General features: G+C 53.7%; 3 protein-coding genes and 1 non-coding gene across 4 annotated transcripts; 1 reads left to right on the top strand and 3 right to left on the bottom strand.

Annotated features, from left to right (window-relative positions):
• Positions 1–385: 385 nt before the first annotated feature.
• On the top strand, positions 386–2,191 carry AtWU_04538 (cytochrome P450; the record flags this gene model as incomplete). The annotated part of the gene is made up of 5 exons (XM_035499649.1): positions 386–1,195; positions 1,248–1,565; positions 1,625–1,735; positions 1,797–1,963; positions 2,020–2,191. 5 exons carry the CDS (start codon positions 386–388, stop codon positions 2,189–2,191), a joined length of 1,578 nt encoding a protein of 525 aa, XP_035355542.1.
• Positions 2,192–2,781: 590 nt separating this feature from the next.
• Positions 2,782–2,854, bottom strand: AtWU_t115. Its single transcript has one exon. It is a non-coding gene; the product is annotated as a tRNA-Lys (tRNA).
• Positions 2,855–3,360: 506 nt separating this feature from the next.
• On the bottom strand, positions 3,361–4,356 carry AtWU_04537 (short-chain dehydrogenase; the record flags this gene model as incomplete). The annotated part of the gene is made up of 1 exon (XM_035499648.1): positions 3,361–4,356. One exon carries the CDS (start codon positions 4,354–4,356, stop codon positions 3,361–3,363), a length of 996 nt encoding a protein of 331 aa, XP_035355541.1.
• Positions 4,357–4,698: 342 nt separating this feature from the next.
• Positions 4,699–12,773, bottom strand: fma-PKS (polyketide synthase fmaB; the record flags this gene model as incomplete). Its single annotated transcript, XM_035499647.1, has 10 exons — positions 4,699–5,574; positions 5,677–5,985; positions 6,057–6,231; positions 6,308–9,008; positions 9,118–10,575; positions 10,667–11,266; positions 11,359–11,482; positions 11,540–12,071; positions 12,167–12,284; positions 12,371–12,773. 10 exons carry the CDS (start codon positions 12,771–12,773, stop codon positions 4,699–4,701), a joined length of 7,296 nt encoding a protein of 2,431 aa, XP_035355540.1.
• Positions 12,774–13,515: the final 742 nt, after the last annotated feature.

The raw sequence follows: 13,515 nt of genomic DNA, 5'->3' as shown, positions 1-13,515 counted from the left end.
TAAGAGATTAGGTTTCACGTGGTATCTGATTACTTGTTGTCGCTAAGATCATTTATTCCGAGGATTAAATCTAATCTCAAATATGGGGCTCTATTCAAGAGCAAAAGAAATATGATCACCGATAAGGGCGATTGACTACGTCCCACGCATCAGCTGGTCCCTTGCGCACTTCAGAACGAGTTCAGCTGCGCTCTTTTTTCTTTTTCTCCAGAATGACCGACCCAATCACTGAAGTGCCCTCTTTCTCTGCACAATACACCGCTATTTCGAAGAGATGATTGCTATTGTCAAAGAGGTAAAAAGCAATTCACACAAGAGCTGCCATCCTTTATTGCTTCTTCCGACCGGTCGGTACAAACCCAAAGTTTAAAAAGTGACCGACATGATGAACATCGCACAGCGGTTGTCATCGCTGGAGTGGCACGACAGGCTGAACATGGACCTCAGCATCCTAAGAATTTATATATGCTTATCGGCGGCTTTCATCGTCGTCTTCATTTTCGGACTTGCTTTCTATCGACTCTACCTCAGCCCCTTAGCTAAATTCCCTGGTCCTCGGTTGGCCGCTGCGACGGGGCTCTATGAAACTTACTATGATGTTGTTCGTGATGGTCAATTTTCCTCGCACATCGAGCGTCTGCATCAGACATATGGTCCGATTGTGCGCATCAAGCCATGGGAACTTCACGTGAAAGACCCGGACAACTACAACACGCTGTACGCAGGAGTAACGCGAAAGCGAAACAAGGACAGCTGGTTCTCGTTTGCGGGATGGCCTGATTCAATCTTCTCAACCAATGGACACGCGTTGCATCGCTCCCGACGAAGCGTGTTGGCACAGTTTTTCAGAAGGCAGGCAATCCTGGATGTGCAACCGCTTATTCGGGACAATATCCAGGCTTTGTGTCGTCATTTTCGCAAAGCGCAAGCGGGGTACCATAGTTTAGAGCTCTATACTACGTTTTTTTGTTTTACGAGTGATACTATATCGCAATATGCTTTTGGGAAACAGAATGGCTTTCACTATTTAGGTGAGGCCGAGCTGGATGTGGCTTGCAAGTCAAAAGCGCATTCTATCTTTGAGCTTTCTCAGAAGACAAGACATTTCCCCTGGCTTTGCAAGCTGGTGCACTTCTGCCCTTGGCCAGCATTACTTATGAATGCTGATTTTGCTAGGGTCTATGCCCAGGAAATGGTAAGTGGCTTTCGAGTGGGTATTTGAGATTCTAAAGCTAATGGGAATCCAGGAAGTTCAAAGTATGGTTCGCAAGGCCATACTGGGACGTGGTAAGGGGTGCAGCGAGAAGCCCAAGCCAATCTATCCTGCAATCCTGAATAACGAGAAAGTACCTGAGGATGAGAAAAGGCTCGCCCGCCTAACTGATGATGCGATTTTCTTGGTACAAGCCGGTACCGATGCGCCAGGAAGAGCATTGGTTTTGACTTTATATTACATTCTGCGAGATCCAGAGGTGCATAAGAAGCTTCGCTCTGAGTTGTGTGCTGCTTGGCCAGATGCGACAATGGAGCCAGGACTTATAGCTTTGGAACAGTTGCCTTATTTTGTATGGCTCTCTCCTTGGAACGATACAACCTCAAGGTGAAACGGCTAACCCAGCATCAGACTGCCGTGTTGAAGGAAGGACTTCGATTATCCTCTCTCGTCAGCACACGTCTTCCACGTGTCGCACCGGATGAGGAATTGCATTTCCATGGATACGAAATCCCACGCGGAGTAAGCCAGGATTTCCTCTCCCCCCCCCAGTGCTCTAATCATAGCTAAATAGAAATCTTAGGTTCCCGTGAGCATGACCACCTTTTTTATCCTCCGTGATCCAAAGATCTTTCCCGAGCCGTTACAATTCATCCCCGAGCGCTGGCTTCTGGAGCCAGAGGACTTGCGAAAGTTGGAGCGGTACCTAGTTCCATTTTCCAAAGGGACCTTGGGGTGTATGGGCCAAAGGTAAGTTGCCACCAGGAGGCGATCTACAGAGGCAGGTCGAAGCTAATGGGGCGCAGTATGGCTTGGGCATGGCTGTATATGGTGCTTGGGACACTCCTGCGAAGGTTTGAGATGAGACTCTATGATACGACGGAGCGTAACGTAACTCCAGTCAGGGATAAATTTCTCTGGCAGACGGAGCCTGGACTGAATCGGGTTCAGATCAAGGTGTTAAGGGAGTATTCATAAGCATAAGCAATACTGGGGACAATGTAGTGCCTGCGAGTTAAGGCCTTTTAGCAGTATGGTATTGTATAGAGGTTGTCCATCTAGGGTATATACAGGGTAATAGACAGGGCGAGTCATAGAAGAAAGGATGTTTGACTCACGGTCTCGACATTAGGTCGAGAGTTAGATAACTGATAACAGGGTTAACAGAAAGATCCGCATTTCTTTTCGAACCTGCATTTCGGCTCCCTCATCTCATCAGGGCACGGTACTGTTAATGTTATAGCTGTACAACGAGATCCAGTTCGAATTTCGTAAGTTTTATTGGTCAAGTCTAATCAAGTGATGTCTGGACTGGCTTCTATTGGACTGCACATGGTAGGTGGGCATCTCATTTCTGGTTTAGCAGGGTAGTAGGTAGCAGGCGTAAAATGCTTCTCGCATGTTCCCAGGCCGTCCGTCACTAACAAAAATTTCGATTTCCGCCTGCATGCAGACCCCAGGTTACTCGAACAAAAAGACTAGGTATATATCTTTCCATCTGGTTACTGCTGAGATACCTAATCGAGTCGATCCATTCAAAAATCACAAAGGTAAAATGTAAAAAAGAAAGCCCAACGCGGGGCTCGAACCCGCAGCCTTGAGATTAAGAGTCTCACGCTCTACCGATTGAGCTAGCCGGGCTAGTTCGGTGAAAGAAAGCAGCTCTGTATGCTACATATTCCTTAGAGTAATGAGCTGGTAGGCAAAGCGATTTACGCCGTCTGCTGATTGAAGTAGCCCGGCAAGCTTGGGCCTGTCACCTCTTTCGTAACGACTGATAGTAGTAGTATGTGTATTTCCAAATATATTGACCCATAAAAAGGCTTCTCACTGGTATAAATACGAATTCATGGTGCTATGGTTTTAGACGATGTGATTGGCGAGCAGTTGGCTTGCAGCGCAGCTCACCGGAAATATATATCAATTGCTGGTGAAGTGAGACCTCAGTCATCCTAAGTCGCATCAAGTGACTTATCAGACTACTATGAGAGCTGAGTACAGCAGTAACTGAAGAGTCAATTCAAAAGATAACACTCATTAATTAAACGAGAAGAAAGAAGCCAAGGTGTAAGGAAGTAAGCCCCTACAAGGATGGTTATCCACCTTCTCCCAGGGTGTACTTGAGGGTATCAATCATAGCGCCAAGATCACCGGAAATCTGCTGTTACACGCTCACACCACTTCTCCAATCCTACCGCATTGCCATCATCGCCCTTGCTCATTTCCTCAATCAGATCCCCTCGGGGACAGGGATGCCACCGGCCAAACGGAATAATATACCTGCCGCTATCCGCAGCCGTGACCTCTGAACTGCAACCCGCCCACAGCAGCGAGTTGGCCCCCTCCCGAGCCGTGTAGAAGATGGGCTTGCACATCCACACCACCAGCTTGGGCGCGTCATCGTAAATTCCGGTGTACGCGTTGGCCGGGTTGACCGTTACGCTAACCACAGCCTTTTCATCTTTGCCGGCTGCAGCAGCGAACTTCTTAGCAAACCGATCCGCCAGGAACCAGTTGCCCGTTTTGCTGATCGCATAGTTGCGGTACACGTTGCTCGATGGGTTATCGAGTTCCTTGGCGGGTACGCCGCCGCGCGGCGCCAGGGTTTCGACGATCATGCTGCTCGACCAGATCACCCGCACGCTATCCGGGGGTGCATGGGCGGCGGTGCGGGTGAGGACATCTGACAGCAGAGTGGTGAGGAGGTAGGGCGCCGCGCAGTTGATACCGAGCTGCGGCTCGAGGTTCTGGGCGGTGCGCTGCGTCAGGGGCTGCAATGCGACACCGGCGTTGTTGAAGAGAAGGTCGAGACGTGATTCACGCTCGAGAAATTGGGTCACAAAGGGACCGATTGTGGTGAGATCCGAGAGATCAAGGGGCAGAAAGTTCAGTTTGCCGGAAGCAGTGGGGTCTTCTGCTGTGAGGGCTTGGATGGTGGCCTGGGCTTTTTGTTCGTTACGGGCGGCGATGTAGACAGTGGCGCCGGCGGAGTACAGAATGCGCGCCAATTCCAGGCCGATGCCGGCGGTGCTGCCGGTGATGATTACCACGCGATTGGATTGCGGAGGGAGATTGGCAGAAGTCAGGGTCGGTTTGGCAGGGAAGGTTTGCGGCCAGACGCGGCGCAAGAGATTGAGGACCATGTTGTTTATCCCGAAGAGAGGATAGTGGGCAAGCAGAGAAGAGGAGGTGTGATGTTTTTGGGGAGAGAAGTGACGGGACTGAGGACATAAATAAAAAATAAAACCCTTGACTAGCTACACTAATGGCTTAGTTTTGATTCTTATAGTCATGACCTGCGCATCACTGGTGGGTGGTTAGTCGTTTTACATGATATATCCCGCAATTCGTGTAATATACACCTAGGGTAACCATAACTTATCGGTTACACTCAGTTACAGCCCCCGAACGGAATACATACATACATACATACATTACATACAGATCTTTGCTATCTTTCAACACACATAATGTACATGCATCCATCAGCCTCTTTCCCCAACAGTGGCATCCGCATTCTCCAGCAACCGACTCAAAATTCTCTCACACAAGGCACTTAGTGTCTTGGCCCCGACCACCTCCAACGTACTGACCACCACTTTCAACTCCTGCCGCAGCCAGTTCCGAAAGTCCACCGCCGCCAGCGAGTCTAGTCCGTACACTGACAGCGGCTTCGCCGCCTCCATCGGCTCCGCTAGCCCTAAACTGTGCATGAAGTGCCGATTGACCACCTCGATTGTGGCCGCCAGCTGCTCTGATCGATCCGCTGTCGACGTCTGCAGCAGCATGAGCAACGTCTGCATCTCCTGCGACAAACCGCCGTGCTTCCCCGCCGCCGTCGCGGCACTCCCTTCTTTCGCCGCTAGTGCCCCGAACCGCGCATCGCGCAACAGCATTGCGCCCTCCGGCTGGGGAAAAGGTATGCCAGTGATGATCTGAGCCGTGGCTGTCGGGTCTCCCCTCGCTTGCACATTATGCTGATCCAGAATCGACGCCCGCAGAATCCGATGCAAGAGTGCCTCATTGATGGGCGTCCAGATGTTGATGTCCAACCGAGTGGCAATCTCCTGGCGCTCGCTGATGTAGCCGACGTCCTCAATAACGCCCAGATCCACAGCGCAAGCTGCCAGCCCACGATCGCGCCGGTACGTGGCGAAAGCGTCCTGGAACGCCCCGGCCGCCGCGTAGTTGGCCTGGCCCTTCTGGCCCACCAGCCCGGAAATGCTGGAAAGGAGAGTGAAGAAGTCCAGGTCAACGCCGCCCTGCTCCTGGGCGACCGCGTGAAGATTCCACGTGCCGGAAACCTTGCAGGGGAGGACGTCGCGGAAGCCGTCGACTGTCATGGAAGTGTAGATTTTGTCCTATATGGAGTACAGGGGTTAGTATAGTGGACGTTGGTTGGGAGGGGGGCAAATGGCTGTGAGTTCAAGGGCTCAGTCACTTGCAAATAGCTATGTCCATACCTTCAAAACCATTGCACCCTGAATGATCCCTCTCACTGGTTTCACGGCTTGTCGGAACGCACGCCGCACATCCTTGATGCACGAGACGTCGCCCTGCACCAGTTCGATGCGAGTTCCCAGGGAGATGAGGTCGCGGATTACGCTGCGTGACCGTGAATCCTCGAAGCCACTGCGGGACATCACAGCAAGGTGCTTGGCTCCGTGGCAGGCGAGGTAGACAGCCAGACTGCCGCATAGGCCGCGGAGCCCTCCCACGATGAGGTAGGTGGCATCGTCGCGTAACCGAAGCTGCGTGGGTGCAGGCACAATCTGTTCCTGGGGTGTCAGTGGCCACCCGTAATCGAAAGAAGAGGAAAAATGATGGGATTTGGTGTACTTACCGGCACGTTGGGATCGTTGTCCGGCGCCTCCCGCGAGATAATGATCTTCCCTATATGTTCGCCTCCTCGCATGTACCGGATGGCCCCGGCGATGTCCCGGTAGGGGAAGACAGTGCGGGGCTCGATGGGCCTGATACTGCCAGAAGCAAGCAGCTCAAACATCTTGGTCATGAGTCTAATAACCGAGCTTGAGGTTAGTGGATTGCTGTTCTTTAACATGACCTTAACTGTGGGAAGAAGATTGGACTTACTGCGCCGTGATCTGTGGCGTCACACTGTCATGCGACATATCCAACGCGCGATAGGAGGCATTGCGATTGAAGGGCTCCATTGATAACGACCGCCGGCCAAGTATATCCTTCTTGCCAAGCTCGACGAGACACCCGCCGGCCGCGACAACGCGCCACGACTCGTCCAGCAGTCGGCCGGTCAGTGTATTCAGGATGACGTCCACGCCACGGCCGCGTGTTGCCTCCCAAATGCGCGGCGCAAAGGCCGCCGTCCGCGAGGAGTATATACGCTCCGGTGGGATGTTATACTGCTGGGTCAGCACTGCGCGTTTTGCGTCGTTACCCACTGTGGCATAGATGTCGGCACCCATGGCCTGGCAGATCTGAATGGCGGCCTGCCCGACGCCGCCAGCTGCGGAGTGGATAAGCACAGACTGGCCGCGCTGGAGGTTGGCCAGGTCGAAGAGGCCGCGGATCACGGACAAGTAGACGACCGGCAAGGAAGCAGCTTCCTCGAAGCTCATGCTGTCTGGGATGGCGTGCGCGCCCTGCACGGGGCATTGGACCTTGTTACCAAAGCTACCACGGCGGTTGACGAGGACTCGCTGTCCGACGCGAAACGAGGTGACTCCCTTACCAAGCCGGCAGACCACACCAGCGCCCTCGAGGCCCAAGAGGTAAGGATTCTCAGGCACGATCCCCAAGCAAGTCGCCACATCCTTGAAGTTAAGCCCCGCCGCATGCATCTCGACTTCAATGAAGTCATCTGGGAGAGGGACGGGGGAGCTGGAGACTTCGGCGAAGCAGAGCGATTGGAGCTTGCCCGGTTGTCGGCAGACCAGTCGCACACACGAGGGATGTTCGTGAAGGTTCTGGGTCTGCTGAGCTGGCGGAAGAGCGGCGGCGGTGGTGGTGATGGCGTCTTCTTTTTCGGCGTCTGCGTTCATCTGTGTGTCTGGGTAGACCCTGCTGACGTGCACCACCCCATCGCGCTCGACGAATTCGTGGTCCTGCGTCTGATGGCCCTGCTGAAGGGAGAGAATGGTCCGGCAGATTGCTTCAAGGGAGCCAGTGCTGACGGCGGATTCGACATCCAGCAGAGTGAAGTTCACGCAGGGGTCTTCGGCACGGATGACCCTTGACATGCCGTAGGCCAGGGAGCGATCTGGATGTGTCACATCTAGTTGGGCGCCGCTTGTCACCCACAAAATCTTACAGCCCGACGCAGTGAGGTGCTGGATTGCCTGCCATTGTATGGGTGTCACCTCAGTCAGGGTCGCCGAATAAACCTCGTCCACGATCACAACGACTGAGCTGGGCGCGATAGTCGCAGCGGGAAGGGGGAGGTGTTGCTCGCTCGGCGCTTTCCCGGCGATGGCCAGCTGTTTTACTAGTGGCTTATCTTCCGGGGTGAGATGAAGTACTGTTACCTCTGAAGTCGTCGCAAGCGGAGGGGAGACAATGGTCTTGTCCGATGAAAGCTGAGCGAGAAATACCGTGTCCTCTGACAAGCTTTCCTGTGCAAGGGGAACCACTCGCTCGAAGCCTTGGCCACGCAGAAAGTCAAGAATCTGGGACGATGATCCTCCGACCATCGACCAGTCCGAGCTGCCAGAATCGCTGTCCTCACCGCTGATGACTGACGCGCTGCCCGTATCCTCCGTGATATCAACCAGGGACGTTCCTAGAACCAACAGATATGCTGTCGGTGTCATGGCCCGCCTGACATTAGCCAGCGCATTCGCCAAGTCAGCGCTAGAGACGGGTCCCAGCTGAAGGATCGCCAAATCAAGCATGTCAGGTAGCATGGACAGATCTACATCAGGCTTGGTCACATCGAGCATGTTCATCTGAGCCTGAGGGTATGTTTCCGACAGCAAGGCCTGCGAGGCACGCATTGAAGCCAGATTTTTCGGCATAAACTGGTATTTGCAATTTCCCTCTGCGAAGGACAGATCGCCGTCGAACATATCCCGCCCGACACTTTCCTCAAATGGCAGCGTACTGAACTCCGCCACTTGTAGGAAATGCTTCTCGTGAAGGAGGAGCTCCATAAGGGTCCACTGCTTTTGTGATGGCGATGATGGATCGTGGTGTGGCCTGGGCTTTTGCAGCGAACGACGAGCCTGAACCAGCGCACGCACCTGCCCGTCGCTCAATGTGGACATCTGCGGCTTCCAGTGCAAACGCATGAAGGTATGCTGCCTTTCAGGGGACTCAGGGCTAGCGTCGAGATTGTGGTACCACAAGCCCGTGACCTTAAGCAGTAGCCGTTTACTAGCCGGGTCAAAGACCTGTATATGTGAATGGTAGTTGTGGGCTTCCTCGGGGCTGCCCACTCCAGAGAACGCAGCTGAGGCTGCTGCAACCGCAACTGGCACTGCCGCAACGTCTCGGGCGTTGATGAGAAGATCATCTACCACGGCAGGCACCAGAGCACCGCCCACGGCGCTGCGGATGCCCTGCCACAGCGAGGCAGCTCCAGACTGAAGGCAGCCATCGATCGCCACGGGGTGGATTGAGTAAGGCGACTGAGGATAAGAAGACGGGGGCTCTGAAAAGGAAACCAAGCCTCGGTTGGTTCGCTGACCGGCCACGGCCTCGACCTCCAGTTGTGACTGGAACGAAGGGCCAAAGGAGTACCCAACATCCCGGAGGGCCTTGTACCAGGCTTGTGCGGGCATGGGGTACTCCAATGGCTTAATAGCCTCCCAAGGAGCATCTAAGATGGATGGCAGAAGAGGGTTAGAAATGCGACCGTCGAACATCAGATATAGATGTATATGTATATATAAACAGGGAATAATTCAGAAACCAACGAGTAAACATACCTTCATCGTAAGGAGTCTCTAACATGATCATACCAGAGCAATGACGGGTCGTGGTAGCGTCCTCATGTAGCGTTAATACAGTAAAATGGTGCCATGAATCCGCGCTTTCGTCTTCCGGGGTAAGGGTGAGCATGATGCGCTGGTCGGTGCCCTCCTCCAGGACCATCGCTTTCATGAAGGTGACATTGCGAAGCCGGTACGCCACGTTATGAACCTGCAAGTTTTGGTCGATGAACCCTCGCGATTGACCCATCTGGAAGGCTGCCTCGACCGCCATGGCGATGTAGCCCGCTGCCGGGAAAAGCACCTGACCCCCGATTCGGTGGTCTAGCAGCCAAGTAAGCTCAGGCAGGCGCAGTAGCTTCTTCCACACCGGGGCCGTCCATGGAGTCCCTAGGACCTTGCCACCGAGCAGATCGTGGTTTGGGTATCGGCGGAAGCGCCAATCCCGGCTGGCTTGGCTTTCCCACCAGTACTTAGTTGCATGGTTCCACATATAGTTCGGGAGATCAACAAGAACCGCAGGTTTGCTGTCGCGGGCACTTTCGGCCCGGGCTGTGGCATTGACTTGATTGATATTGATCGGGCCGTCAGCCAGGAAAAGCCGTCCAGCCACGTCGAACAATGCAGTTGGCTCGAAAGTGTTTCGTCTGCAGGCAGCGTGGTATTCAATGCCAGCACTATTGGATGGCAATGCTTTGAGTATCTGCTTGATGGGTCCAGCCAGGGCCCCGCTGGGTCCTACTTCGATGAGGAAATCCACAGGATCCGCATCGGTCAGCATAGCTTCTACTGCCTCGCTGAAGCGCACTGGTAACCTCATATTCGCTTCCCAATACGCGTTGTCCACGGAACCCTGCATCTCGCACCCTGTGACGGATGAAAAAAACTTAGCACCGCGGCGCCGCGGCGAAGCTGGAGACGACGAATCCGGCCCCCTAGCATCTAGCAAGCTTTTGTAGTGGGCTGCAATGTCAGCCATAAAGGGAGAATGGTACGGAAGGTCCACCTGCAGCAGACGCGCAAAATGGCCGTGCTCATGGAGCTGGTGGCACACGGTCTCAAGAGCTGAAACGTGGCCCGATAGAGTCACGCTTTGCGGAGAGTTGATACAGGCCAGAGCAACGGCCCCAGAGTGACGCTGGAGAATCTGCTGTAGGAGAGGGCTCGTATCGCTTAGACCCGCCGCCATCATCCCCAGCTTCGGTCGCGAGTCATCCCGCAGATCTACAGCGGCTTTGCCGCGGTAATATGCAATCTGGATTGCGTCTTCAGGTTCCAGCAAGCCAGCCGCGACGGCAGCAGCAATCTCGCCGGACGAGTGACCAACCACACTGGCGGGTTGAACGCACCAGGTTTTGAGAAGATCGATAATCAGCAATTGAAGGGCTGTCACCAGTGGTTGAGAGAGCTCTGGTTGGCGCACATGATCCGATGATCGGGGACACGTCAACTCTTCTAGGAAGGGTTAGTCTGGCCATATAAAGCGACTCCTGGCTCTGGATGACCCGCTAGCCGGGCCATTCTGCAAGGCACGAAATAGACATACCATACAAGCTCCACTGGGGAGGATGGGGAAGTGCCTGTAGCACTGCGTCCAATTGCCGCAGCAGTCGTTGGGAAGACGGGAACGTGTCGACCAGCGCCTTCCCCATCTGCGGCCATTGAGATCCCTGACCGGTGAAGATGAAGCCTACTTTTGGGACGTTGGACCGTAGCTTACCGTAGATCAGGGCATGCTGATCGACTGTGGGGGTATTAGAGACGAGATATGCGCGGTGGAAGTGACGAGTCCGACGTTCCGACAAGGTGTAGGCGAGGTCCGGTAACGAGACTCGTACTTCCGGCCTGACCAGGTGCATCTGCAGGCGCTGTACCGTTGCTTTCAGCGAGGCCTCGTCGTTGGCCGAAAATACCAGCAGGTGGAAGCTTTCCTGCTCCTGATCCGCAAACAAATCGTCATCATCTGTCAGGTATGACGATTTGAATGAGGCCTCTGATGGAGGCACCGACGTACTAGCCTCATCCAGGATGACATGGACATTGGACCCGCCGTATCCATAGGAGTTGACACTGGCGCGGCGAAACGGCACATCCGGCCATTGGATCGTTCGCTGAAAGGCACGAGTTTTGAGGGCCTCGAAGTTAACTGAACTTAATGTTAGCTGGATACCGAAGCAGTAAGTTCGAATGTTAGAATAGAATCAAGGGTTTAATTTCAAATGGCGCCGCCAAACTTACTAGCCGGGTTGGGTGTCTCGAAAGTAGGGTTGCCGGGGATACAGCCTTTCTCCAGGCTCATTATCGTTTTGATTAACCCAGAGAGTCCTGCAGCTGGCTCTGAGTGACCGACATTACTTTTGATCTAAGCAACCACCAGCGGTTAGCCGTTGTCGAATACAGATACTGTAGCCAGACTTACTGAGCCGATGAGTAGGGGCCGCTCTGCCGTGCGGGTGGCACAAAAGACAGATGCTACACTGTTGACTTCAATCGGGTCCCCCGCGCGAGTGCCCGTACCATGACACTCAACATAACTTGTATCATTGAGGTTAGAGATGCCTGCATTCCGGTACGCCTGTCTGGTCGCGGCGGCCTGCGCCTCGGGGCTGGGACTAGCGATGCCGGCGGTCCAGCCGTCACTGTTCGTGGCGGATCCCCGCACAATGGCGCGGATGGGGTCGTGCTGGCGTAGGGCATCGGGTAAGCGCTTGAGAATGACCATGTTGACTGCTTCAGCCTTGATGTAACCGTCGGCTTTGGCGTCGAAGGTATGGCACCGGCCCGAGGGCGAGGCGGCACCTGACAGATTGCTCATGTCGATGCAGTGCTCGGGACTCATGTACAGATTGCAGCCGGCTACAATGGCAGTATCAATCTCACCGGTCTGCAAGTATCGAGCGGCAATGTCTAGACTGACTAAACTGCCGGAGCAGGCTGTATCAATGGTCATACTGCGTTAAAGGTCGGTCAGTTACACCCGTACACATCCTTGGCTTTCCAGTTTCCTCCCTGCTCGTAACCGTGCGACCAGGTTGCGACTACTCACCTCGGCCCCTTGATATTCAGAAAATGGCTCAGCCGGTTGCTGAGCATGGCACGCCCAACACCAACCGTGGCATTGGGGACGCGGTCCTCCGGGTCTCTACCCTGCATATCACCCCAGTCTGAATACGAGCGAAGTCAGCAACTCATGTAATAACGAGCGTTATTATGCCCCACGTTGGAGAGGTTTCGGGGAACCAGTGCTTACCGGACGCATACGAGCCCACGAAGCAGCCCACGGGCTGATTCCGGAGAGATTCTAATGTGATACCAGCATTCTCCAGCCCTTCGTATACGACCTCGAGCAACTGCCGTTGTTGGGGATCCATGGCGGTGGCCTCGGCCCGTGAGAGACCAAAGAACTGAGCGTCAATGTCAGCAGGGTCGATGTTCTCTAAGAACATGCCTCCAGGAGAGCGCATGGTACGGATTCGCTTGGTGCCATCCTCATGGCCGTGGAGATTGAAGCGAGAGGATGGGGGCTCGGTGCTAGCGATGCCGCCTTGTTCAAGGAAACGCCAGAGAGCGGTGGGAGAGTTGCTATTGCCGGGAAGGCGACAAGCCATTCCCACCACTGCTAGTGGTTGTTGTGGGGACTGTGTGGTCTGCATTATGAAAAATAAGAAAAGGATAAGTCCGACGTTGAAAACATCTCCCGTGAAATGGTTATTGCATGCATGGCATAGCAATTGCCCCTTTATATAACATTTGACATGCTTTGATATAGTTGTATTAATTCGACGAGAAAATACCAAGATAATCCTTACTGTATTGTAATAACGGATGTAATGTTATTACCGTGTAATATTATTGAATGGAAACCGGGTAGTGCTCTGACATCCCCATTACGATCCTTCTAGACCTAGTTTGTAGACCACTAATGAGTGTGTAGCATGATCGAAAAACTTGGTTTACAGTCCACCGTATTAAAAAAAGGGAAGGACAAATAAAAATGGCCCCCAAACTGCACCCCAGCCGCTGCCAAATAGCCTAGCTGTGGGTCCAGGGTGCAGAAGGGACCGTGGGCCAAGATAACTAGTATTTAGTGCTGACAGCTCCATTTTATTGATCCTCTGCGGGAGTCCCTTTTCATTGAGACACTCGACATGTGCTAAAGTTGAATGTCATGTCATTTCGTTTACATTTAGCTAAGCTTAAAGAGGAGAGAGAAAGGCAAATGGCCCCCAACTAACCCCCAAACGGCCCTGAAAAACGGCCCTCACCCCCCACCGCAGGCTGATCAAAGCACTGCTCCATAGAGAGTCACTAATGTCTGTATGCGGTTGTTGTCCCGCCGGCTGTTGCTGTTCAGTCGGAGTAGGGACCCGCAGTGAGGGAGTAAAAAGAGACGGG

Source organism: Aspergillus tubingensis, assembly GCF_013340325.1.
Source record: "Aspergillus tubingensis WU-2223L DNA, scaffold_6, whole genome shotgun sequence".
NCBI lineage: Eukaryota > Fungi > Ascomycota > Eurotiomycetes > Eurotiales > Aspergillaceae > Aspergillus > Aspergillus tubingensis.
Note: the sequence above shows the minus strand (reverse complement) of the source record. Positions and strands in the feature narration are given on the sequence as shown.